The 25,453-nt window shown below is 49.7% G+C and overlaps 1 protein-coding gene across 1 annotated transcript in view; it reads left to right on the forward strand.

Annotated features, from left to right (window-relative positions):
- MAPK1 (mitogen-activated protein kinase 1) overlaps nt 1–25,453 on the forward strand; it is an 806,732-nt gene that overhangs the window by 159,809 nt on the left and 621,470 nt on the right. Inside the window, exon 2 of the mRNA XM_069619984.1 lies at nt 8,833–9,015. Coding sequence (XP_069476085.1) covers nt 8,833–9,015 — 183 coding nt within the window. The remainder of the gene's footprint in view (nt 1–8,832; nt 9,016–25,453) is intronic.

Raw genomic sequence — 25,453 nt, forward strand, 5'->3', positions numbered from 1 at the left:
TGGGGGGAGGTGTTCTGACAAACTCCCCCTTAGCATTTTCAATCGTTTATCGACGAAAAGAAGCAGCGCCCAGTAAGTTCTTTACTTTTCAGAGCACCCCGGCCGGGAGACACCTTTCTGGGTTCTTCCTGAGCCGGGAGGGGCGTTGATCGCTCTGTCACCGGGGATTGCCCTGAGGTGCCTGTTGGGCCTAATAATAGTACCAGAGTTTTCTCCGAGGGTCTCCGTAAGGGACCTCTGGATACCGGAGCACGCTCCGAGGCCCATCCTGTGGGGGCTGCTTGTAGACCCAGTTCTACTGAGTCGTGGGGTACCGGAGCTCGCTCTGAGGCCTCTCTATCGGCTTCCCTCAAAAATAAGACCGGGGTGCGCCCCGAGGCCTTGGTTGGGCTTGGTGTTACCGAACGGATGTTCGAGGCCCGCGCTAGTAAGGCTGTTACCGGACCTGGGTCCGAGGTCCCTCGTACAGAGGCTAAAGCTACCAACATTTCTGAGAGACCTGGCACAACCTTTTTGGTGAAGGTTGTTTCTCACCGCTCCCGCGGCGACACCAGATCTGTTGAGGGGGCAAAGAAGGAAAATTCTTCTTTTACCAGCAGTGCCGATGTCCTTCCTGGGAAGGCTGATTTGGCGCTTGGTATGTCGCAGAAACATACCAGGCCTCATAGTACCGGCTCTGCCGAGGTTCCTTACGTTAAGGCTAAACTTAAGACCCCTGATCCATTGATGGGGACCCCTGCCTCACTTCCTCACGTGCCGCAGTTCCCCTCGGGTGATGACAAAATGGCGGCCGTTCCCGCCACGACCGTGGCAGCTATTTTGGGTGATACTCCTACAACTACGCCATCGGCCTCAGGTGTAGGACTTGGCTTTGGGGGTGCACCTAGAGTTCCTTGTGCGCATCCTTTTCGGCAAGTCTATGACTGGAATGCTCGGATGCCCCTTCCACACAATGTTTCATTGCCTGGGGGGTCGGCACCTTTGATTTTTGTCGATACTTCGGGAGATTGGTCGGTGTGGCAACCTTCCCTGTTAAGTCCCTGGAATTATCCTCCTCATGAGAGGCCTCCTCCAGTTCCGAAACAGTCCTTGGAGGAAGCCTTTTTCGGCAAATTTCAGACACTTATGCGTACCGACCCCATGAGGGAATATTTCAAAGGGCTTTTCAGAGAAATATGTCCACCTGCGCCTCCGGCTCCACCCGTACCTCCGGTGGTTCCGCCAGTGCCCCCTTTACCTACGGTGCCTTTTCCTACTCTTCCGCCTTTGCCTCCATTGTCCCCCGTGGACAAGGCAGCTCCTGACATGGCTCAGCAGGATCCTGACCTGTTGGATGGCGCGCAGGGCGATCAGGACAACGAGGACCTGCCCCGCTCTTTTAGAGCTTTTCATGACCGGGTACTGGACATGATGTGCTTCTTCGATGTTCCGGTGCCCGAGGCACCCGCTCCGCAGGAGGGTGTGCTTTCTTTGGAGCGTACCGGCCTGTTCTTGCAGAAGGACGTTCTGGCCGAGGTCCGCAGGGTTTGGGAAAAGCCACACTCTGGACTTGTCGTCAATAAGAAAATTGACGCGCGATACAGACTGCATTCTTCGGAAGAGGTGGCCCTGTCGTCTTGTCCGCCCCCCTCCTCCACAGTGGTGGCTGCGGCCAATTTACAGTCCAGGCCTGCAGCATCCTCTTCCACGACGGCTACTCAGGTTCTGGGAAAGGAGGATAAACTCCTGGACTCCCTTGGGAGGAAGGTTTTCACCAACTCGGCCTTGCAGCTCCGGCAGTCCAATGACGAACTGGTGTTAGCGGGGGCTAATATGCAGATGTGGAAAGGTCTGTCGGAGTTTGAGGAGTTAATTCCGGTCGAGAAGCTGGAAGACTTTAAAGCAGGATTATCGGACGCCAGGGTCTTGGCCCAGGATCTCCTGGAGGCTGCGCCTCATCACTTAGACACCTCGGCTCGGGGCCTTATGCTGGGAGTTGATACCTCATGACAGGCGTGGCTGCATGCCACCGAATTCGCAAAGGAAGTACAGGACAAGGTGTTGGACCTTCTGTTTGATGGTAAGGAGCTCTTTCATTCTACAACAGATCTAGAGCTAACCAAGACGAAGGATAGCACTCAGACAGCTAAATTCTTGTCGGTCCTTGTTATAACCCCCTTTTAAACCCAGAGACCGTTGTCACAAATTCGACCCTCCTGTGGCTTTAGGGGCTTCCTAGACAGGAAATCTCGCAGAGTGGATACCCCTTCGGGGAATAACCGCCGGAGGCAACAACGGACTCGGTTTTTCGCCCACTCCTCAGCCTCTTCCTCAGGTTCAGGTGGCAACACCACCGAAAACTCTACAAAATGAGGGTTCTCCGCGCTCGCGAGAGACCCCGGTGGGAGGACGCTTTGCGTCTCATTGTGAGGCGTGGCAAACCATCACCGAAGACAGATGGGTCTCGTCAGTCGCTCGGGCGGGCTTCCGCTTAACCCTTCCCCTTACCCCACCTTTCAACCCTCCTTTTCAGCTGTCTGTATTGCCCTCCCTCAAAGCCGAGGTTCAGAAACTTCTGGACCTCAGAGCTGTAGAACCAGTTCCCCTTGGGGAGCGAGGGGAGGGTTTCTACTCCCAGCTGTTTACAGTGTCCAAACCCAACCAGACTGGCCTGCGCATCATCCTAGACCTTTCCCAGTTCAATCTTTTCCTACCCCAAGAGAAATTCAAGATGATCACGCCCAGCCAGATACGGTCCTCCTTGCAGATGGGCGATTGGCTCAGCGTGGTGGATATTCAGGATGTATACATGCATATTCTGATTTGGAATCCACACAGGAGATATCTCAGTTTCTCTTTGGGAGTGGAGCACTTCCAGTTTCGAGTGCTTCCTTTTGGCCTCTGCTTCGCGCCGCGTGTCTTCACAAAGATGTCTGTGATTGCGGCCTATCTTCGTCTGCAGGGTATCCATGTGTATCCGTATTTGGACAACTGGCTATTACGCAGTCCTTGCCCGTTGAAAGCTGCGTGCAATCTTCAGTCTCTCCTTCAGCTCCTGTTCCATCTTGGGCTGTTGGTGAACTGGCGGAAATCTTCCATGACGGTCTCGCAGGGCTGGATTTTCCTGGGTTTTCGCTGGAACACGATCGACTGCAGAGTGTACCTGACCGGGGACGTAATGGCGGATCTGTTAGCCACGTGTCAGATGTTTGCGCAGTCGGAGAGCATGTCGGCCTGGTGGTTCCAGAGGCTTCTGGGCCTCAAGGCCTCGTGCGTGTTGGCTCTTCCTCTTGCTCGTCTCAAGATGAGGCGGACTCAGATGGCTCTTCAGAGTTCTTGGCGTCAGGCTGTGGACCCCGATTCCAAGTTGATAACGATTCTGGCTTCCATGAGAGTGGACCTGCAGTGGTGGTCATCTCTCAGCAACCTGTCGGTGGGTGCGGGGTTCCAGGACCCAGCTCCTATGGTGATGATCACGACGGACTCCTCCCTTCTGGGGTGGGGTGCGACGTTAGATCCTCTTCAGGTCTCGGATCTCTGGTCACCTCAGGACAAGCTCCTCCAAATAAATCATTTAGAGCTTCTGGCGATCTTCCTGTGCTCAGGGCGTTCAGACCGATCATAGCCAACAAGGTGGTCCACATACGCACAGACAATGTGGTGTCTATGTATTACATCAACAAGCCAGGGGGAACCAAGTCTCCCCCTCTCGTGGACCTGTCTGTCCAGATTTGGGAGTGGGCTGTGCTTCATGGTGTTTGGCTGCTTGCAGTGCACATCCAGGGCCAGCTGAATGTCACAGCGGATGCCCTCAGCCAGCGGACAGTGGACAGCTACGAGTGGGAGTTGAAGGCGGAGGTCCTCATGGATTTTCTTGCCTTGGGGCACACCGGAAGTGGACCTCTTCGCTGCGGCGGTAAACAAGTAGCTTCCTCGGTATGCCTCCAGAGGGGGGCTGGGGGCCTCCTCTGGGGGATGCTCTCGAGATTCCATGGCACAACATGAGAGCTTACGCCTTCCCGCCTCTGCCTCTAGTTCACCGAGCAATTTGGAAGCTGATGAACTCGGTGAACTGTTCCTTCTACTCATAGCCCCGTGGTGGCCGGCCAGGTTTTGGTTTTCAGAACTTCAATACCTGTCTGTGTATCCGCCGATCGGGGGGTCACTGGTAACCTGATCTTCTTCATCAGGGGGAACAGCAGATGTGGCACCCCTCCCCACAATCGCTCAGCTTGGCGACATGGTGCCTGAGTTCAAGTCTTTAGAACATCTTAACTTGTCTGTGGATAACATGCGTATTATCCAGGCAGCCAGGAAACCCTCGACTAGGTCCCAGTACAGAAGTAAATGGCTCAGGTTCTGTCATTGGTGTTTGGACAAGCAGTTGGACTCAAAGGGGGCTACAATTGACACGGTTCTGTCCTTTGTATCCTTCTTAGCAGAGTCTGGTGTCCATGTTCTGTCATGCAGAACTTACCTTTTCAGCAGTTTCCGCTTACCTTTCTACGGACCAATGCTCTTACTTTCTGAGTAACCCAGTGGTTAAGAGGCATTTTGCAGGCTTGACACGCCTCTATCCTCCAATTTGTAGTCCGCACCCGTCGTGGGATCTAAATGTAGTCCTTGTAGGTGTTGTGTCATAAGCCTTTCGAGCCAATGGCCACGGTGGACCTCAAGTACCTGTCCTGGAAAATGTCCTTTTTGGTCGCTGTTACATCAGCAAGGCGGGTGAGTGAGCTCCAGGCCTTGTCGGTGGAGCATCCCTTTTTGGTCTTTCACAAGGATAAGGTAGTCCTACGGACGAATCCTGCTTTCCTGCCGAAGGTGGTATCTGAATTCCATCTGAATTAGTCGATCTCCCTGCCCGTCTTTTTTCCAAACCCTGCCTCAGATGCAGAAAGGGTTCTGCATTGTCTCGATGTCAGAAGGGCTCTGAAGTTCTATCTGGACAGAACATCTGAGCTTAGGAGTTCTCAACTGTTTGTGACTTTTGGTAAACCGGCATCTAAGGCGACTATTTCTCGGTGGATCGCCGCCTGCATTACGGAGTCTTTCACCATCCAAGGGCTGAAGCCTCCTAAGGGTATTCATGCACACCTGGTGTGGGGAAGGCAGCCGTGGTTGCTTTTCAGAAATGTCCCTTGGGAGTCCATCGCTAGGGCAGCTATTTGGGCCTCCCCATCTGCTTTTTGTAAGCATTATTTATTGTCTTGACATGAGCTCAAGAGCTGATGCTCAGTTTGGTCAGGCTGTGCTGGAGAACCTGTTTCAGTAAGGGGTATTTCCATCCACCCGTAGTTCCTGTAAGGAGTGCTTGGGAATCTCCCATGAGTATGGAGGAAAGGGGAAGGGACGTAGGAGTATAACCAGGTTACTCACCATAGTGACCACCTTACTCCTAGTCCATAGTCCCCTTTCCTCCATACGCCCGCCCGTCGTCCCTTCTAATAAGGTTCCTCTGTTATTGCTAATAGGTTTTAGACCTGGTGATAGAAAAGGACTGATGGGTGATGCGCAGCCAAGGTGGGTGGGGTTACGGCTGCGTGCCGGGCCCTATGCAAGAAAGAGAGGAAGGACACATTTTTGCAAAATTTCTGGATGCTTTTTACAAAGTGCTCTGGTCCCGTCCCACAGTACGGAGAGATGTCCCATAAGTATGGAGGAAAGGGACTATGGACTAGGAGTAAGGTGTCACTACAGTGAGTAATCTCAGCTTGGGCGACGCTTATGTGCAAACGTATAACTTTGATCAATGCCCTCAATCAAATTCCTAATTCATGAAGGACTGCCACAATTATTCCTATACACAAGCAAAGAGCCCGAGATGACCCAGCAAACTTCCGTCCCATCGCTTTCCTCGATCCTCTTGGAAAATTGTTTGTGTCAATCCTTCTAAAACATCTGATCACCTGGGCAACAGATAATGGCAGGTTCTCTGCCAGACAAACTGGCTTCACCCCCAATGTCGGAACCAACATCAATCTGATGCTGATAAATCTAATCAAACACGAGGCCACCAAAAACCATACCACCATACATACTGCCTTCATAGACCTACACATGGCATTTGATGCCAGATCTATAGAAAAAATTTGGACCAAATTGAAAGCATGGAAATGCCCAACAAACATCCTAGAGCCAATCAAACTCTTCTACTCTAAAACATCAATTAAGGTCAGATTATCGAAGGAAGGCGCAACCACAAACTCAATCGATGCCTAAAACGAGGATGCCCACTTGCAGCAACCTTATACAACCTCTTTACTGCTGACATTGAAGAGCATATACTCGGCACTTTAATGAAACCACCAAAGATAAATTCCATCCCAGTTTCCATCATGCTATATGCTGATGATATCATCCTCCACGATAAGACTTTATCAGGACATGAAAAAGACATTGACCTCATTAAGCAGATACATGACCGCAAATGAATTGGCTATGAACATCGCAAAAACCAAGACAATGGCGCTAGCCAAGATCCCATTCAAAAAAGAAAAACAATCTACTTTTATTCTTGATGGGAGACTACTGAAAACCGTTGCCACCTTCAAATACCTTGGTGTTCCGATAAACCAATCCAAAACAGAAGAACAATGGCTAGACAAAATCGAACAGAAATCACAAGCGTTAGCACGACAAGGATGTTTGATGCATCACAAATATGGAAAATTCTCTTTTAAGCCCATCATAGCTTCCTACAGACAAACATTCATCCATATCACCTATGGCACAGAAGCAATGCTCAATGCAAGTTCCATAAACTGGATGAAATACGAGGCAATCTTCTGGTGCAAAATTCTATATCTGCCACCGTCCTACCCGATGCCAAGAATAAGATATGCGATGGCAACCCAATCATTGGCCTCCATTTTACTCTGGAAGCGACTAGACATTTCGTAAATACTGACTGACAAGAAAACTCCAGCCATACAAATCCTGAGGCTCCACCCGAACACCTTTAAAAACACAGTGCTCCAAGATTGGAAACAGAACCTTCAACAAGAGATGCTTAAAGAGGACCTATCAGAGGAACTTCTAACAATGCGTCCTCAACATGCAAAAATCAAAATCCTACGCAATGACTGGATAAAAACAAATCAAATCAAAAAGACTTACCAACAGCACCTCCAGTGTACTACAGACATTCGATCAATCCATGAACTACCCAAATATCTCACTCTTTCCAGACCCAGTCATCAGAACAACCTTCCTGAGAATACGTCTGAACACGATACCTACAAGATCAAATCTCGCCATTGCTAGACGGATACCCTTCACAGACTTGTACTGTCGATTCTCCAATGTTCAAACCATACCTGAAACCTTATTCCACCTTGTGATGGAATGCCAGTCACTCTAGACGCATCGGGAACAAATCGGTGCCTCCTTTGAACTTTTAGCGCAACAAATGGGCACAGAGGAAAGATGGATGGCGCTACTTAGTGACCAAAATAACAAATAACTTACAGAAATACTTTATTTCTTCAAACCATCTTGGAACTTAACAAGTGAACTGCTCGATCTCTCTCCCAAGTCTCTCCTCATAAATGAAAAAGTTTATAATTAAACTACAACATAAAAAAAAAAACTTTTTCAGTAAGGAGTTTCCATCCACCCGTATTTCCTGTGAGAAGTGCTTGGGACTCTCCCATAAGTATGGAGGAAAAGGTACGGGACGTAGGAGTATAATAAGGTTACTCACCGTGATGACCACCTTACTCCTAGTCCATAGTCCCCGTTCCTCCATATGCCTACCCGCTGTCCCCTCTAAAAAGGTTCCTCTGTTGCTTAAAGGCGATAGAAAAGGACTGATGGGCGATGTGCTGGGCGAAGCTAAGGAGGGCGGGGTTACGGCCGCGTGCAGTGCCCTGCGTAAAAAGAGGAAGGACACATTTTTTAAAAATGTGATGCGTTTTACAAAGTGCTCCGGTCCCGTCCCACAGGACAGAGGAATGTCCCATAAGTATGGCGGAAAGGGGACTATGGACTAGGAGTAAGGTGGTCACTACGGTGAGTAACCTTATTAAACTTTTACATGTAGATTCTCTGGTGTCCCTGCATCACCTTGAATGCCTACAAACTATTGTGCACCATTATTAAGGTATTTATTGAGCGCAGATCTAGCTTTGCGAAGTAACAGAGGCAATGTAAGTGGGAAGAACACAGTGCAGGAAGATGTGAAAAAGGGGAGCGAGGAGCTAACGAGGTGGACAAGTTGTCATGGAAGAGAATTGTGGTAGAAGGGGACAGTATTGCGGAAGAGCTTAGAAAGATGGGCAGGGTTGAATGGGAAATAAGTGGTAGAGCGGTGATTGGGGGGATCGTGGCTGGTTTCAATCCTGTGACAGTTCCACACTCGACCTGCTCTGCCGTCCTCTGTGTTACTGAGCAGTCTGAAGAAAGTATCCAAGAGGCAGTAGTAAAACTCTTTCACTTCAATGTGAATCGTTAATCTCCCAAGCTACTGAAGTGTGGAATCCAGGTGTATGGCTCTCTGACGCTAAATATGTGAAGGACTTGGAGGGTTGAGTAGGTAACCAGTGCTGGGGCACTGTTAATTTGCTTCTTTCTGTTTTCTCTATCAATCATGTTGTTGCCCTTAGCAGTCTTATGAAATCAACTTTGTGAAATCAGCTTTGGAGGTCCTAATCCTTTAGGGCTTGTGTGAATTGTTTATGGGCAAAAGGTTTCACTGGGAAACCTTGTATGCATTGTGACATTGATGGAGCTATTGGAGAGTTATTTTGAAAGCCCTGAAATTCATCTGCATTGTATCAAATGTTTAACATGGATGCAGTTGGTAAGTAACTAATAAAGTACAAATGCTAATTGTTTTTTCCTTTGTTTCAGTTCAGCCTACGATAATGTCTGCAAAGTTCGAGTAGCCATCAAGAAAATCAGCCCCTTTGAACATCAAACGTACTGTCAGCGAACTTTGCGGGAGATAAAAATATTACTGCGCTTTAAGCATGAGAACATTATTGGAATCAATGACATTATTCGAGCTCCTTCCATCGAGCAAATGAAGGATGTGTATCCTTTTGTGGTCTAATGTTGTGAATCTTAACACATTGGCGAAAGAATCCTATTTAACAGAGTGCGCTGAAGTTTTGTATTTCTTTAGTGATTTGCTTGCACTTGTGTAATTACTAGACAACCTCTTTCACAATCAGGGCAGTTCTAGATTTCATGTTTCAGTTACAGTGCAGCCTTTGTTTTCTAGCACCCCATTTGTTCAACGGCCTCAACAAATTTGTATTCTTAAAATTAAGTATGTTTGGGATTAACAAATGTCCGAACCTCTCTGGGATGTACATGTAGAGTTCAGCCAGAGTTGGAGGTAGTTTGCAAAGTTATTTTATTTTTTTAAAAATATTTTTATTTTATTTTGAAGTCAAACAAACACACTACAACTGTTTCAATACATAGAAAGCATCATTAGACCAACACATTTTCTTTAGAACTCCCCCTCCCCCCACTGAACTAGAGCCGGTTCTCATGTCATTTACAGGAGCATCATCGGGTAGCACAATACTTAAGCAGTCATCATCCGGGTCCTCTGTTACGTTGTTACCCTGGTGAGGGTTTGCCATAGAGGCACCGATTGCTGCCAGGCCAGCAAGGGCCCTACTTCCTCCTTGCCCCCCCTAGTGACCGCTTCAAACCAGACTACAGATTCAGCTTCCGCCCACCTCAAGAGGTCCGCCCACCATAGCAATCCTGCGCTTGGCCAAAACACAAGCCAAGTCCTTCATCTTGCTTATGTGTTTTGAATGTCGGGGTCTAGGAAAAAACCCAAGCATGCATGACCGGCCGATTCCACATCCAGCACCACCCCCCCACCAGCGAGTTTCGTCTTAACCTCGTCCCAAAATCTGTGCACTTCCGGGCAAGCCCAAAACATGTGTAGCAGTCCCGCATTCACCTCCCCACACCTGGGGCATTGCTGCGTAGCTGGTCCCCCAAACTTTGCAATCTTCCCGGGAGTCAGATAAGCCCTGTGGGTAACGTACAATTGAAGTTGTTGGAATCTTGCGTTCCGGGACACCTTTTTATGGTACCTCTGGGCCCATTCCCATTGCCCGTTGTCATGGGTCCTCCCACCTCCTCTTCCCAATCTTGTCTCAATTGAAGCAACTCCTTCCCTGCCCTTACTCGCAGGAGCTCGTATATCCTCGATATTTCGTGCCCGCCCTCCGATACATCATACATAGTTTCGAGGGAGGCATCAGGGTCTTCCGCTAGCACTGTCTCGGGCCATCTTTCTCTAGTCTTTTTCACAAGCCTATTGTAGGTTATATATTGGCCACCATGCACCCCCGTCTCTTCCTGCAACCTCTGAAAGTCCAATGCCTCCCCTTCCTGCCATATGTCCCCGAGGGTGGCCAGGCCTACCTGTTCCCAGCATCTACGGACCGATTCAAGTAGTTGAGTCGCTCCCGCACAGCACTGCCAAAGGGGCCTGCTGGGAGTACGGCTCCAAATCCCCCCCAATCTTCCATGTCCTGTGCCAGATCTCCCAGCCCAGTCTCAGTAGCCGCCCCCTGCCCACCAGTTTGTCTCTGCGCAACCACACCACTTCCATCAGAAAGTATGGGGCTGAGTCTCCACGCAGAAGCCTAGCTTCCGCCGAGTCTTCAGCCGAAAGCCACCTGGGTGGCCACATACAGCAGCTGCCCCGCCAGGTAATAGAGTTCAAAATTAGGCAGGCCTATCCCCCCCCCTTGTCACGTGGGTTCTGGAGCTTCCACAGAGCAACCCTATTCCTAGAGCTGCCCCACACGAAACCCCTACAGACGCTGTGAAGTTTCGCGAATAGCCTCCTAGGTATCAAAAACGGGACATTCACAAAAAAGTGCCTAAAAAAGAGTCTAGGCAGGACCACCATCTTGAGCAAGGCCGCCCTCCCCATCATGGTCAGGGGCAATCTAGACCAAAATACCATGCTGTTCTTGGTCCCCTCTATCGCTTTTTCCGTGTCATGCTTGTGTTCTACCTCGACCCTGTGATAAATATTTATTCCCAAATACCTAAATGTCACAGGCTGCCATGGTATTGGCAGGACAGGCAGCCTCTGTACCGGGACATTCCTGTATCTGCCCAAAGGAAACAGACTAGACTTTCGGGCATATCGGTGAACCCTAGAAAGGGTGGCGTACCGTTCTATTACCTCCAGCACATACTGCAGATTTTCTTCTGGATAACGCAAATAAAGGAGCATATCATCCACACATAGTGATATCGGGTGCCGTCCACTGACAGTGCTTATGCCCACCTCCCCATATTGTTGTAGCAGGCATATTGCCAGAGGCTCTAATGCCAGTATATATAGCATGGGTGACCAGGGGCATCCCTGTCTGGTCCCCCTGCAAAGTTGCCAGGTATCTGAGACTGTGGACCCCGTTTTGACTCTCGCCATCGGGGTGCTGTAAAACAACTGGACCCATCTGAGGTATCCAGGTCCCATTCCGTACCCCTTCAAGACCGCTTTCAGCCAGGGCCATCATACCGAGTCGAAGGCCTTGACCGCGTCTAACGACACTATGGCCAACTCGCCCGTGTCCTCCTCAGTTTGGTCAATGATATGGTGTAGCCTCCTGTGGTTATCGGTGATGTTCCTGCCTGGAACATATCCCGTCTGATCTGGGTGTATCAGTTTCCCAATCACCTTCTTCAGTCTATTAGCCAGCACTGCTGTAAGTATTTTGCTGTCCTGGTTAAGCATGGACAACGGTCTGTAACACCCGCACTCCACGGCCGGCTTGCCTGGTTTCAAGAGTGGGATGATCACAGCCTCGCAGAGGGACAATGGGAGTTCCCCCTGCTCATAGGCCTCGTTGAAAGTGCCAAGCGGTGGCGGAAGCAGCTCTTGCTTGTATGTTTTGTAGAACTCACTAGGCAGTCCATCCGAACCAGGCGCCTTGCAAGTGGCAGATTCTGAATCACCACCTCCAGCTCATCCGAGGTGACGGGTGCGTCTAACTCCGCTCATTCTAGGTCATCCATGGTGGGCAGCTCTGTCCTCCAATGTGTCCAGTATGTCTTGATACGTATCTTCCCCCGTGTCCTCATACAAGTGTCTGTAAAACTTAAGGAACTCCTCATTTACCCCTTCCTGGGTGTTGCAGATGCAACCTCTCGCATCCTTAATCTCACTGATCACGGAGTGGGGGGTCTCACTCTTATACAGCCAGGCCAGCAGTCTGCCCAGCTTGTCGCCCCCTGCGTGTATCCTCTCCGTATATTTCATGTCATTGAGTCTGCATAGCCTATCCCAGAGTGCACTGCAGGACACTAGCTCTTTTACTTTGGTTCTGTTATCATGAGCGGTATTCTCACAACGTGTGAGATCCTCTAGCTCCCTTTCCGCTTCTTGGAGTTCCCTTTCGATACCCCCCTCTAGCCCCTTAGCTTTGGAAATGGCTACCCCACGCACCACCACCTTAAACGCTTCCCACAGTGTGCCCACAGAGTGTACGCTTCCCGTATTTATATCAAAGTATTCTTCAATGGCATCCCTCAGACCCTCCCGGAACCCCTCGTCTTGAAGAGCCTCGGTCCCGAGTCTCCATGTAGGGATCCGCGGTCTTGGGGGCTGGTGTCTCCAATCTACCACTAAGGGTGAGTGGTCAGATAGTACTCGGGCCTTGTATTCCGCTCCCTCCATGTCTCTCACTATCTCGGCTGTTACAAACATGTAATCTAGCCTTGTGTGCAAATCATGTGGCGCTGCGAAGTGTGAATACTGCCTATCCGTGGGATGCAGCCTTCTCCACGCATCCTCTAGGCCTAGGTCTTTCAGTAAGGTACCCAGCGCTTTGGCCGCCGGTGCCGTTTTCCCTACCCTGTCCTTGGACCTATCCATTCTGGGATTCATGGTACAGATAAAGTCCCCCCCCCCCCCACACTACCGTACCCCCTGCCAGGGGGACAAGTTTACTGTAGAGGGTCCTAAAGTAAGCCGCTGTGTCGTTATTGGGGGCGTACAAATTTATGATATGCACTTCCCTGTTTTCCAGGAGACCCGTTACCACCACCATTCTACCCTGCGGGTCCACCGTAGAGTCAAGCACCCGAAACGGCACATGCGGCGCCACCCAAGTAATGACCCCTCTTGGGTTACACCGCACCCACAACATTGCCCTTCCATTTTCTCCTGACTTTCCCTAGTAAGGTGAGTCTCCTGCAGCAGGGCTATGTCTACACGCATCCTCTTTAAGTACAGCATCACTTTATTACGTTTCAGGGAGCTGTTAAGGCCCCGTACATTCCAGGTCACAATTCTGAGATTATCCGATACCATCTGGTCGGACTATCCCCATCCCATCCTTTCCCATAATGCTCCCCGTGCTAGTTCGTTTTCTGGCTCGCTCCCTTCTATTCACAAACAGTACCCCCCCTCAATTCCCCCAACTTCACACCACTGCACACAACCCCCCCCCCCACTGCCTACCGCCAACAATAGCCCAGCTCCATCCCTGGATCTCAGGCCTACCCACGTCTGGACCTGTCTCGTATCCGAGGACAAGGACCCCGCGGGGCGTCACCTATCTGACAGTGACCTAACTAAGTGTACTACTATTGGGTTCAGAGGGTGCTTCCCAGGAGCTCCCAGTCATCTATTTAGAAGAAGTGCATCCAACGGGACCCGCCGGCAGATACCATTACTTCTTCCCCACAAGCACAATATCGTACTATATTCCAGTCCCAATGTCATAACTATGGCCTCATGGGTGCCTCGGCAACGTGCTACTCATCTCCAGCCGCTTCTGTCTGGGCATCCGGTTCCTGAGGTCGACCCTCCATATCCAGCCACTCCATCGCTGCAGTCGGCGTGTCGAAGAAGAGGGATCTATTCTTATAAAACACCTTTAACCTAGCGGGGTAGAGCAACATGTAGCGATGGCCTGCTTCTCTGCGCCTCCTTTTCATCGATCCAAAGTTCATTCGACTCCGCTGTACAAGCAGCGTATAGTCTGGATACGCCGTTATTTTCGCTGACCCCCTTTCTATCGTACCTCCTTTCCGGAAAAATTCGAGAATCTTTTCGCAGTCACGATAGTTCAAGATCTTCGCGATCAACGGCCGTGGGGGGGCTCCTGGGGCCGGTCTCCTGGTCAGGGCCCTATGCGCCCTTTCAACCGCGAACCCCTGGGTCAGCTCCCTGCCTGTAATCTCCTGCAAGAGCATGGTTTCAAAGTATTCCGTGGGGTTCGGTCCTTCCATTCCTTCCGGAACACCCACTATGCGAATGTTGTTGCGCTTGGTGCGCCCCTCTGCCTGCTCTGCTCTGTCCTCCAGATTGCCCACTCGTTGCACGAGGGCATGAAGCTCCTTGGCATGTGCATTGCACGCCTCCGTGTTCGGGGCCAACTCTTTCTCCAGTTCCCCAGTGCGCTCCGCGATCGCAACAGGTTCACCTCTTCTTGGACCACTCCGATCTTAAGGTCTAGGCCCTCCTGCAGCTCTTTCATGGCCAGGCCCAACTTCGTTTCCCAGGCCACCTTCAAGTCGGCAATTGCTGCCAGCACCTCCTGGATAGTACCCGGTGGGTCCGTCGCTGCCGCAGGGGCCTCTTTGCTCTTGCCCCCTTCTACGCCCGGGGGCGACCTGGCGTAGGCTTCCATCGTGGGCTGCTTGATCCGGGGTCGCACCACCTTGGAAGACATCCTGCTGTGTCGGTTGGGCACACGTGCCCAGCTGTGTCTCCGGCGCTGCGGAGCGCCTTGCGGGGTCCGCACGCCGGCCCCTTCTCAGCAAGGCTCCGCTGAACTCAGGTTCGCTCTGCTGGCACGCCACAATCCAGGGGCTCCTCAGTGGGGGCCCGCACTTATGTTCTTGCCACCAGCCAGAGACGCATGCGACGCGTCCCTCTAGTTGGGCTCGCCCCGCTTCGTCCGGCTCTGTCTTCCTCAGCTCCACGGACCATTTATGGCCCTTTGTCCACGAGCGGCCATCTTGGGTGCTGCCCTTCCACTGCGCGACCGCCACCTTCTTCGAAGTCTAGTTCTGTGGATATGCAGTCTTGCTGGGAGGGAGGGCACTCACCATGTGCCCCCCACTTTCATGCACCCTTGGATGCACCGTGGACTCGAAAGTCCGCCGAAAACTATCACTTTTTCCCAGGATCAAAATCGGATCATCGGAAGCTCCTCCAGGGAACGTCCCCTCACGTAGCCATCAAGCCACGCCCCCCAGGTAGTTTGCAAAGTTAATAGGGGTTGCTGGCATGGGCAGACGAAGCTTTGAAGGATAGGAATCCCGGAGGAGAAATTAGGTTAAGAGGAGTGTTTTTAAGACTATAGTGTTCAAAAACATCTTTCAAATGCATAGTCCTCCCCGTATTCCTAATCTTTGATTTCTCCTTCCAGACATAGCTGCTTCCGAATTTATTTATCTCAGTAGAGGGCGTCGTGCATCATTGACTCGATGCCCCTTGACGACCTACGTCTGCTCTCGAGCACGACGTCACTGACTGTATGCATAGCACGCACTGCACCCGTTACTTCAGTTCTGTTTTTCCGCTGCACAGTTCGCATTGGTTCATTGTTGTCGTATTGACTGTTATTTTTTTAATCCAAAAACTGGCTTTGCCTCTGATGTCTCAGGCTAGAGTACAAGACCGAATACTGGGGTTCCTCGCATTATGATTGAGTATTAAAAACCTCCAACTTCTATTCCTGGAAAAAATAAAGGATTTCATGAGAGTAGCATACTGCAGATTTTACATTTAGCAATGCCACCTTTTGGGAAAAGTTGCCTATTCAAAACCTTTGACCATCTGGAGGTGAAAACGCTCACTTGACTTTGGAGGCCAACCTACCTGAGCAAGAGCCTTTGCGTTCGGGAGAAGAGTGGAAGATGTCAAGCTGAACCAATGCTGCCTTTTCTTGGCTTTCTTTCTAGAAGCCGAGGAAGAGTGGTGCGAACCACTAAGACCTCAAATGCTTCCCTCAGTGGTGAACCCCCCCCCCCAACTCTGCTCCCCCACCCCCAGAGCTCCTTTCATCTGAAGATCTCTTCGAATGAGTACTTTGATGAGGATTTAGATAAGTGCCTACCAGTAGCGCGTTTCTCCCCATTACTGATATCTTATCTGTGTTGGCCTAGGAACGCTATAATGGCCAAGATTTATTGTGATAGTAGGAGGCTGTTGCCATTAAATAGTATTATTGGCCACGCGACAAAACATGCATTGAATAAAATCGGAAAAACCTGGGGGGGAAAAACATACCAGAAATTGGCATGTGCGTTAAGTATAAATATAAAAGGTGGCATTGCTAAATGTAAGATCTGCAGTATGCCACTCTCATAAAATCCTTTATTTTTTCCAGGAATAGAAGTTTTTAATATTCAATTAATCATAATGCGAGGAGGTGCGGGGGAGATGCCCATAATATGCAGAGTTTCCCTGCAAATTTCACATCTGGAGATCTCATCGCACTCAGTAATAATCTTTGGTTACCGTCCCCACAGGATCGGCAAAATCGTTTTTCGATCATCTTTTATCTGTTTATTTCTTCAATTGGAAGTAAATACAAGGAATTGTTTTGTCTTGGGGATTTTAACATTCGGCTGGATGAGTAATCTGACTCTGCTTCAAGGGAGGTGTGGAGTATTTTGGCCCACCATGATTTGAATCCATTAGGGGTAGCTCCAACGCGTTCTCAGGGACATTGCTTAGACTTACTTTTATTAAGAGGCTCAAGTATCTCTGACTAATACAATGCCTATTTCATGGTTGGACCATTTTGCCACGATATTTTCATTTCATCAACATAATACAGGGAAATATCCCCATTCTGCTATGTGCGTTAATTTACTGTAGTACTAAAGACCTGAATAACATATCCGGAGTGGAACTGAAGGAAGCGTTGCATGAGATTGATCAGCGGGATGTGACACTTTCTTTGAGAAGGGAGCAGAAGTGATATCTGTGGTAGCATGGCCCTTTTTAAGGTTTGTAGGCAACAACAAAAAATCCCAGCCTTGGTATTCGTAGGGTTTAAGCCTACTTTGTAAACGACTGAGAGCCAAAGAACGTAACTGGAGACAAAAGCCCTCTCCTTTGAGAGTGGTTAAAGTAAAAACTGCACTGAAAAACTATAAAGTGGACATTTTTGGAGCGAACGCTGACTTTCTGCAAACATTCTTGATGCAGGTAATCAGTCAAGAGAATTATTCTGTTATCTCCTATTCTTGTCACCCGCCATGCACTTCTACCCACTCAGAGTTGTCTTTAGGACAGGCTAATTCTTTCAATACCTTATTTAAAAGAAAAATTGAGGGTATCCAGGAACAAATAAGTACCAAGTGTGTTTACTGGGAGAGGGGAAGGATATTCACTTGGCCTTCGGTATGTGGGCAGTGAATAACATTGAATATGCTTGCTACTTTGATTTTTAACCAGTTCTGCGTATGCTGGAGGGGTTGAAACCTACACACGATATTCCATTTCTCCTACCAGCACTGGTGGCCAAAGGACTTGCAGTGGAGATTACACCATACATGACCCGGTTTGTGAACAAGTCACTGGTCTCTGGGTCAGTCCGGCTAGAGTTTAAAAAAAATCCTTGGTCACACTGATCCTAATGAAACCGAATCTGGACCCAGAGATCCTTAATTACTGGATAGTAGCAGGACTACTTGAGAAAGTGGCTACAACACAGCTGCAGGAGCATGTGGGAAAGCAGCTGCTTCTAGATCCCCTACAATATGGTTTCAGCCCACTTTATGGTACAGAGACTGCCACATGGGATAACCTCCTCAAGGCAGCTGATGAGGGGGATCTAACCCTCTGGGTTATATTGGACCTCTCGACCGCTTTTGATGTGGCGGATCACTGTATGATGATGCATGATTGGAAGATTGTCAACTCGGGCTATTTGCGTGGTTTGAGTCTTTTCTTTTTTTTTTTATAACTAAAGCAAGGCAACAGGTTAAACTGGGGGCTGGGTGGGTGGCCGACCCTTTGGTACAAACTTGTGGAGTAGCACAGGGGTCTTTACCGATATTGATGGATATATTAAGGAAACATAGGGTGAACTTTCAGTCGTATACCGACGGCATAGCAACATTGGTAATGTGGAGTCCTTCCTTAGAGTGAAGGAGTGCTCGAGGAACTGGCTTCAGCTGAATGCCAAGGTAACTGAGGTGGCCTCGTTTTGTCCTGGATTCCTCTCCTACAAACAGGGAATTGTCACCAGACACCCCACCTCCTGGGAACGGATCTTCCTCTAGCTACTAAAATCAAGAACCTGGGCTGAATATGGGCCCAGAACCTGCACTCAGGGAAGTACCAAGGTGCAGTCCATCTTCTATAACCGTGGACTTGTGTCACGCTCTACCTTATGTACTATCGGACAAGCAGGCTGCAGTGGTCGGAGTATTAGTCAATAGATAACTGCAATATCCTCCTTGCAGGAATCCCAGCTAAAGTCAATAACCGCAAAGAGTTCAGAATGCTGTGGTGAGATTGGTGGTGGGGGCAGAGAAATCCGACCATATTTTAGGATCTCGTTGCTCCCTACACTGGCTGTCTGTGAGGGACAGAGAAGGTTTTAAAGTTCTGTCTTATCTTTAAATGCCTAAATAATCTGGTTCTGGCCTATTCGGTAGACAAAATCCAGTTATTGTCCAACTAGCTCGCTCCGGTCGGAGGATAAACTTCTGTTGAGTATTCCATCATTATCTTCCATGGCCAGAGTTTTGCGGTCTATGGACCTAGAACCTGAATATACTACCCCTAGAGATTCCTAGGCCTTGGTCCACAGGACTACTGTGGTGGGTAGGCTTAATGAGCATTTGGAAGAGTGGTGTGGCATGACTTCTGTTGCTTGAGCCTTGCAAACAGTAGCCCAGGTTTACTGCCTCCTTTTCTGAAGAAGGCCTCCAGGTCATCCACCAGGGAGCCACTCCAAAAAGGTTCCAGATCGTCCCTTCTGCAGGAGGTTTCCATTATGCTGGAGGAAGGTCCCTTATAGCCGGTTCCTATGGCGGAAAAGAACTGGGACTGGTACCCCCCCCCCCATATTTTCTGATCCCCAAAAAAGATGGAGATTGAGACCCTTTTTGGACTTAAGATGCTTGAGCGAGTTCCTCAGGAAGGACAAGTTCAAAATGGTCACTCTTCTCAAATCCTTCAGACCCTCCTGCTCCAGGATTGGATGGTATTCCATGTGCCTATCCATCACAAGCGCAGGTGGTACCTGAGGTTCACCATTGGCAATTCTCATCTTCAGTTTCAGGTTCTGTCATTTGGGCTCCCCTCCGCCCGAGCGGTTTCACCAAGTTAATGACTAGTGGCAGCAAGTCTCAGGAGGGGGAAGGATTCCTATCTACTCCCACTTGGACAGTTGGCTGTTCAGGGCCCGTTCCCTAGGACAGGTCCTGGAACATCTCTGCACAACACGCTCCCTCAATTTCAAGAAGTCCCATATGATACCTTCTCAGAAGCTACATTTCATTGGAGCTGTTCTGGATGCTTTCTCGGGAATAACTTCCCACCCTAGGCACATTCAGCAGATGGTCATGTAGTTTCAGAATGCCCAACATCTACCGGCTATCCTGCATTTTCCTTGTGCCAGAGGCCTATCTGAGGATAAGATCCCTTCAGTGGGCCCTCGGATCCCAGTGGTCACACTTCTCTGGCAGGATGACAGACAACCTTTAGATCCTGAACAAGGTTGCACTGGATCCCATGTGGTGGGTCTTCAAGGAGAAAGTGTTGGGATGCTTTTGACAACCATGGCTGGAAATCACAGAAGTTACGGACGCCTCCCTCACAGGTTGGGGAGCCCACACCAGCAACCTGATGATGATAGCGATTGTTCATCTCCATCAGAGTCCTAAGTACACAACCTTTTACAACTGAGGGCAATTGGACTGTGCAGATTACCTTTCTGCCCTCTGTACAATGAAAGAATGTCCTGATAATGACGGACAACAGAGTGGCCATGCATTACCTCAACAAAAGCGGTGTTGGGTCAATACCACTGTGCCGAGAAGCAATGGAGCTTTGGGTTTTGGCACTGCAAGAAGTATTCTCTCTTGTGGCCGTTCACCTAGTCGGAGAAGAGAACACAGCGGTGTACGCTCTGAGCAGGCAGAGCACAGACTCCCACGAGTGGGTGATAGTTCAGTAAGTCCTTCGAGAGATCTTCGCCCTTTGGGAAACCCCTCTGGTGGATATGTTTGCGTCCAGTGTCAACAGGAAGTGCAACCTGTTCTGCTCCAGGGAATTTCCTCAGAGAGGAGCTCTGGGACACTTGTTTGCAGTGGACTAGATCTTTCCACTCCTAAACGCATTTCCTCTAGTCCCCGTCATTCATCACGTCATCAGGAGATTGAGTATGTTTGGGAAAGCCATGAGTCTTCGCCCCCGCACGCCCCTATAAAAGAGAGGACCTGCTCTCGTAAGATGGAAGTTGCATTTTCGTCCAGTGATCAGGACTCGCAACCTTACACAGCGTTAATTATGAATACTTTCTTGTTCACACCGCCTACATCATACTGCTTTGGGTGTATTTCAAAGATGAGGAATACGTTGGTGGACATAATCCATACGAAGAAAGATTACTTGCCCCGATAATGTTCTTTCGATTAAATGTTCCTCCCATGTACTCATCGCCCTTCCCATCCTGCCCCTCAGAAGAATTTCCATGTAGTACACCTACCTGTCTTTTACCATCTGGTCGTTTTGACCTCGCGAATGTCTGTGCTTTTGATGCGAGGGGGAAAAACTATAACTGTAGTAACGGCACAGTGCGTGCTATATATATATATATGTGTCAAACTATTTCCTGAAGCAGCTGACGCTGAAAGGAGATATCAAAGATGAGGAATATGTGGGAGGAACATCCAGTCAAAAGCATATTACCAGGACTAAGTAATTTGGTCTTCAAAGTCCTTCCTGAAGTATGGGGGTGCTGGGTGGGCACTCTCACCAGAGTTGGTAACTTCATGGTCGTGCAGCTTGAATGTATTACTTAAATTTTTAACATCCTTATGAGTGGTGGTTGTGACCTCAATTGTACTATTTTTAATGTGGAAAAATGTCTCCAAGGGGTGTTTTCATCACTTGACATGTCTGACATTTGACCAAAAATTATAGTCTTGCATCTAGGGGACTGATTCACTTTGGTTATCTTTGGTCGCATCCAGGGTAGAAATTAAAAGTAACATCTATAGAAAATCGCCAAGAAAGCTTATGCCAGTGCTACGAAAGCAGGGTTCGAAATTGCTGGGAGCTATTTAGCTCCTGGTTAGAGTTTAGGACAGCCTTGTTGGCTTGACACCAAGAGCTGGGTGACACCAGCAGCTACATTTGACTCCTCAAGCCAAACAGATAACATACATTAAATCTATACATTTGGGAATTTCTATTAAAGAGCCTTAGGATTCACCTCAAAGGTATTTAAAACATAACTGGCCATGTATAATTGATAAGATTCTAATTTGCATGTTATGTGGGAGTTACATTTGCAGAAAACTATAATAACAGCTTGTGGTTCCCCTACTTAATGAGTGAGCCCGATTTAGCTGCTTTCAGGACTTGCTAGTCAAATCCTTATTTCGAACTATGTGTAAGCATTCTTCTCCAGCATTGGATCTTTCATGGATTCACATGCTTAGAATATTCCCTGTCGTCAGGCTGGGAATCCTCGGTAAGTTATATAGACATTTTCCATAGGAAAAATTCCGACACTTTTGTGTCCTATCTACGTCGTTTTGGGCCGCGCACGCCGGCGCCACTAGGACGTAGAGGTGTATATATAGCCCCTCCCCCGCGGCTCCCTCAGATTTCAACCGTCTTCCAAAGTAGTGGGATTACCTCGCGTATCTGCTATTTGGTTAGGTTGTTCTTTCTACTTCTGCGACTGTTTTTTCTTCTCGAAAAAATGTCTGGAAAGGCATGTTTCGTCCATGTGCAACATGCGGTCTTAAGAAGGTGTACGAAGGGGATGGTCATATGGACTGCATTTACTGTCTTCATCCTCACCACACAGCGGACACATGTGAAATCTGTCAGGGCTTCTCCCAGAAGACCCTCAAAGACCGAAAAAGACGCCTTGTCGATTGGCTCAATGACGGGGCGGGGGCATACCCGGCATCGGAGGTGGGCTCCACGGCCTCGAGAAGTAAGTCAGAACCTCCGACGAAGAAGGCCCATTCTGCTGAAAAACGCTCCTCTGAGAAACATTCGGAGAAACATTTGAAGGCCCCCTCTTCACACAAGGCGTCGTCTTCCTCCTCGTCTAAAAAGGAGAGAAAAGAACCATCTAAATCCTCCTCAGGAGACCGTCATAAGTCTACCTTGAGTCGAGAGGCCTTGGCCAGCAAGTTGGCCCCGAAAGCGGCGGGAACACCAAGGCCCTACGCCACTTGCTTCGTCGACGGCCCGCTCGTCGACGCCTGCGTCATCGGCGGCTCCTCCCACGGTTCAGACTGCGGCTGTAGGAAACATATCGTCGTCGCTGGTGGTTCCGTCTATGGGATGGCAACGAGAGGTTTTCGACCCCGTTCTGCCTGAGGCCCTGCTGCAACCAGAGACAGCTTTTTCCATCTCGTCGGCTGACGAGGAACGTGACCCGGTCGCGCACCCAACCGATCTGGGGTTGCAACCAACCAGTGTGGTGATGTTCCTGAGTGGGTGTACCATCCCTATGACCTTGTCATTACTGAACCCCCAGGCAGTTCTGTCCTTGGAGGTGCTAAATACGCTACAGAAGCTGTAAAAGCGTTTGGACACACGGATACCTCAGTCCAGCGCCCCGACACTGCTACAGTCCACGCCACTCGTCGACGAGCCGGGCCCGGCTCCTCGCTCGATGACCAGGATTACTGCCGCTTCCCAAGTTGCGGAAGATCGCGCTCGCCCACAAGAAGAGGGAGAACTACCGGACTCTGATTCAGACCGCGAAGGGTCGGGTTCAGTCATCTCACTATCCCCCTCAAGGGACCCAACATGGGACTCTGAAGCGGAAATGGAAGCTCCGAGAAGTCCGGCGCAACCATCACCACCTGACGACGTGGGAGCTATCCATGCCATGAAGAGTAAGGCGTGTGCTGAGTTTGACCTAGTCCCTGAAGAAGAGAAAAAGGATTGTTTTCTTTTTGATCATATGGGCAAGAGAAGGAAATCCACATTCGCCATCCCTATTTTAGACCATGTCTGGCAAGAGGGCCTGAAGACCATGCGTCATCCTTTCTCGGAACCGGCAGTAAAAGGTCGTTTGGAGAAGAAATTCAAGGCTCCGGAATCAACTCCCAAGTGCTTGACGTCTCAACCTTCGCCGGAATCGGTGGTATCTGCGGTGGAGGCTAGAAAGGCCAGGTCTCAACATAAATGCACGACCCCGCCAGACAACAAAGCCAGAAGGCAAGACGCTTTTGGCAAGAAGGTGCTGTCGGTCGGCCCGACTACAGTTAAAGCAGCCAACTCCTTGGCGATTATGTCTAGGTATGACAGGGAAATGTGGCACCGGCTGGCTCCTATCTTGGAACATTTGCCCGAAGAACATAGAAAGTCTGCCATGTTGCTAGTACGGGAAGGAGAAGAGGCCTCCAACCATGCTATGAACATTGCTGTTGACCTAGCCGAGTCCGGATTTAAGCAAATCAATAATGGCGTAGTACTACGAAGACAAGCCTGGCTCAAGTGCACTACGTTCAGACCGGAGGTGCTATAAAAAGTCTTGGATATGCCGTGTGAAGGGGAACAACTGTTCGGTGAAAAAGTTGTTGAGGCCTTGAAGGGCATGAAAGAGGATACTGACACAGCGCGGTCACTCGGAGCCCTACAGAGTGGTAGGAATTTTCGTTCCTTTCGTCCTTTCAGGGGGGCTTCTGGTAACTTCCGGTTTGGGTCACCTAGAGACCGAGGTTTCAACAGACCCTCCTACTCGTCCCAAGGCTACAGACGTGCGGCCCAGTCTTCTCGTAGAGGCAGAGATTACCAAACCTCCAGAAGGCGGGGTGCCTAACCTTCGACGAAAGATAAACAAGCCAAGAACCAACAATGACATGTTTCAGGACGTCCTGGGGAGCCAAGTGTCTCATCACGTCGACGAGTGGGAGCGCATAACAGACCAATGGGTTTTGGAAACGATTCATCTGGATCACTCTCTACTGGTCAAGGACAAGCCACCACACATTCCACCGGTGTTCTCGGCTCAGCCCCACCTTCAAATACTACTGCAGGAGGTGGCGCTTATGCTGCAGAAAGGGGCTATAGAACTGGTCCCGGTGGCAGATCCGGAGATTATTTGTCGTCGCTAGACCTTCAGTATGCATACTTCCATATCCCGATGCGTCGACGACACAAGATTTCAGCGGTTCGTCGTCGGACGAACCCACTATCAGTTCAAGGTCCTCCCGTTGAGACTAAAATCGTCCCCCAGGACGTTCACCAAATGTCTGGCTCCAATAGCAGCCTGGTTAAGAAAGGAAGGTCACCATGTGTACCCTTATTTGGACGACTGGCTAGTGAGGGGATTGTCTCCGGAAAGGGCACAAGAAAGCCTAGATGCCACCATGTCCCTCCTACAACGCTTGGGCTTCGCAGTGAACTTCGACAAGTCCTCATTAAAACCATCACGGACCTTGGTCTTTTTGAGGGCAGAGTTCCACACACAGTCGGGGCTGGTGAAGCCATCCCTCGAAAGGATTCACAAACTGCAACAAAAGGCATCGGAATGGAAGGTCGACACCAGAGTGTCAGTGCGAAGGTACATGTCCCTGCTGGGGACCATGTCGTCCTGCATACCCTTGATCGACAATTGTCACCTCTTCATGACGCCTCTTCAGGAATTCTTGGCGGATCGATGGGCACAGAGTCAAGGGCGCTGGTCGGACAAGTTGACCATCAACTGCCAGCTCGTGCAGGCTCTTCAATGGTGGAGAATTTCAATACATCTGACGAAGGGAATGCCCCTGCTGGAACCTGCGTTCCAGAGGACAGTGGTGACGGATGCTTCTCTAACTGGGTGGGGAGCTCATCTGGAGTCCCTACAGGTTCAGAGTCGTTGGTCATCGACAGAATCCGCCCTTCACATCAATCTGCTAGAGTTGAGGGCGGTGCGTTGGGCCCTGAAATCCTTTCTACCACAGATAAAGGGCTCAGTGGTGAGAATCATGACAGACAACACAACAACAATGTTTTAGCTACAAAAGCAGGGAGGAACTCGCTCCAGGATCCTGTCGACGGAAGCCCAGGAGATCTGGCATTGGGCCCTCCAACACGACATACATCTGTTGGCGTTCCACTTACCAGGAGTAAAAAATGTGCAAGCAGACGCTCTCAGCAGGGAGATGAATCGTCTACACGAATGGGAACTGAACGACCAACAACTGCACCGTGTCTTCGCGAAATGGGGTCATCCGGCCCTCGATCTGTTTACGACGAGAGACAACCAGAAATGCTCACAATACGCGAGCAGGTGGCCACAACAAGACTCGCTAGGGGATGCGT

This window comes from Ambystoma mexicanum, chromosome 10 (genome assembly GCF_040938575.1).
Source record: "Ambystoma mexicanum isolate Mex_15411 chromosome 10, UKY_AmexF1_1, whole genome shotgun sequence".
Lineage (NCBI taxonomy): Eukaryota > Metazoa > Chordata > Amphibia > Caudata > Ambystomatidae > Ambystoma > Ambystoma mexicanum.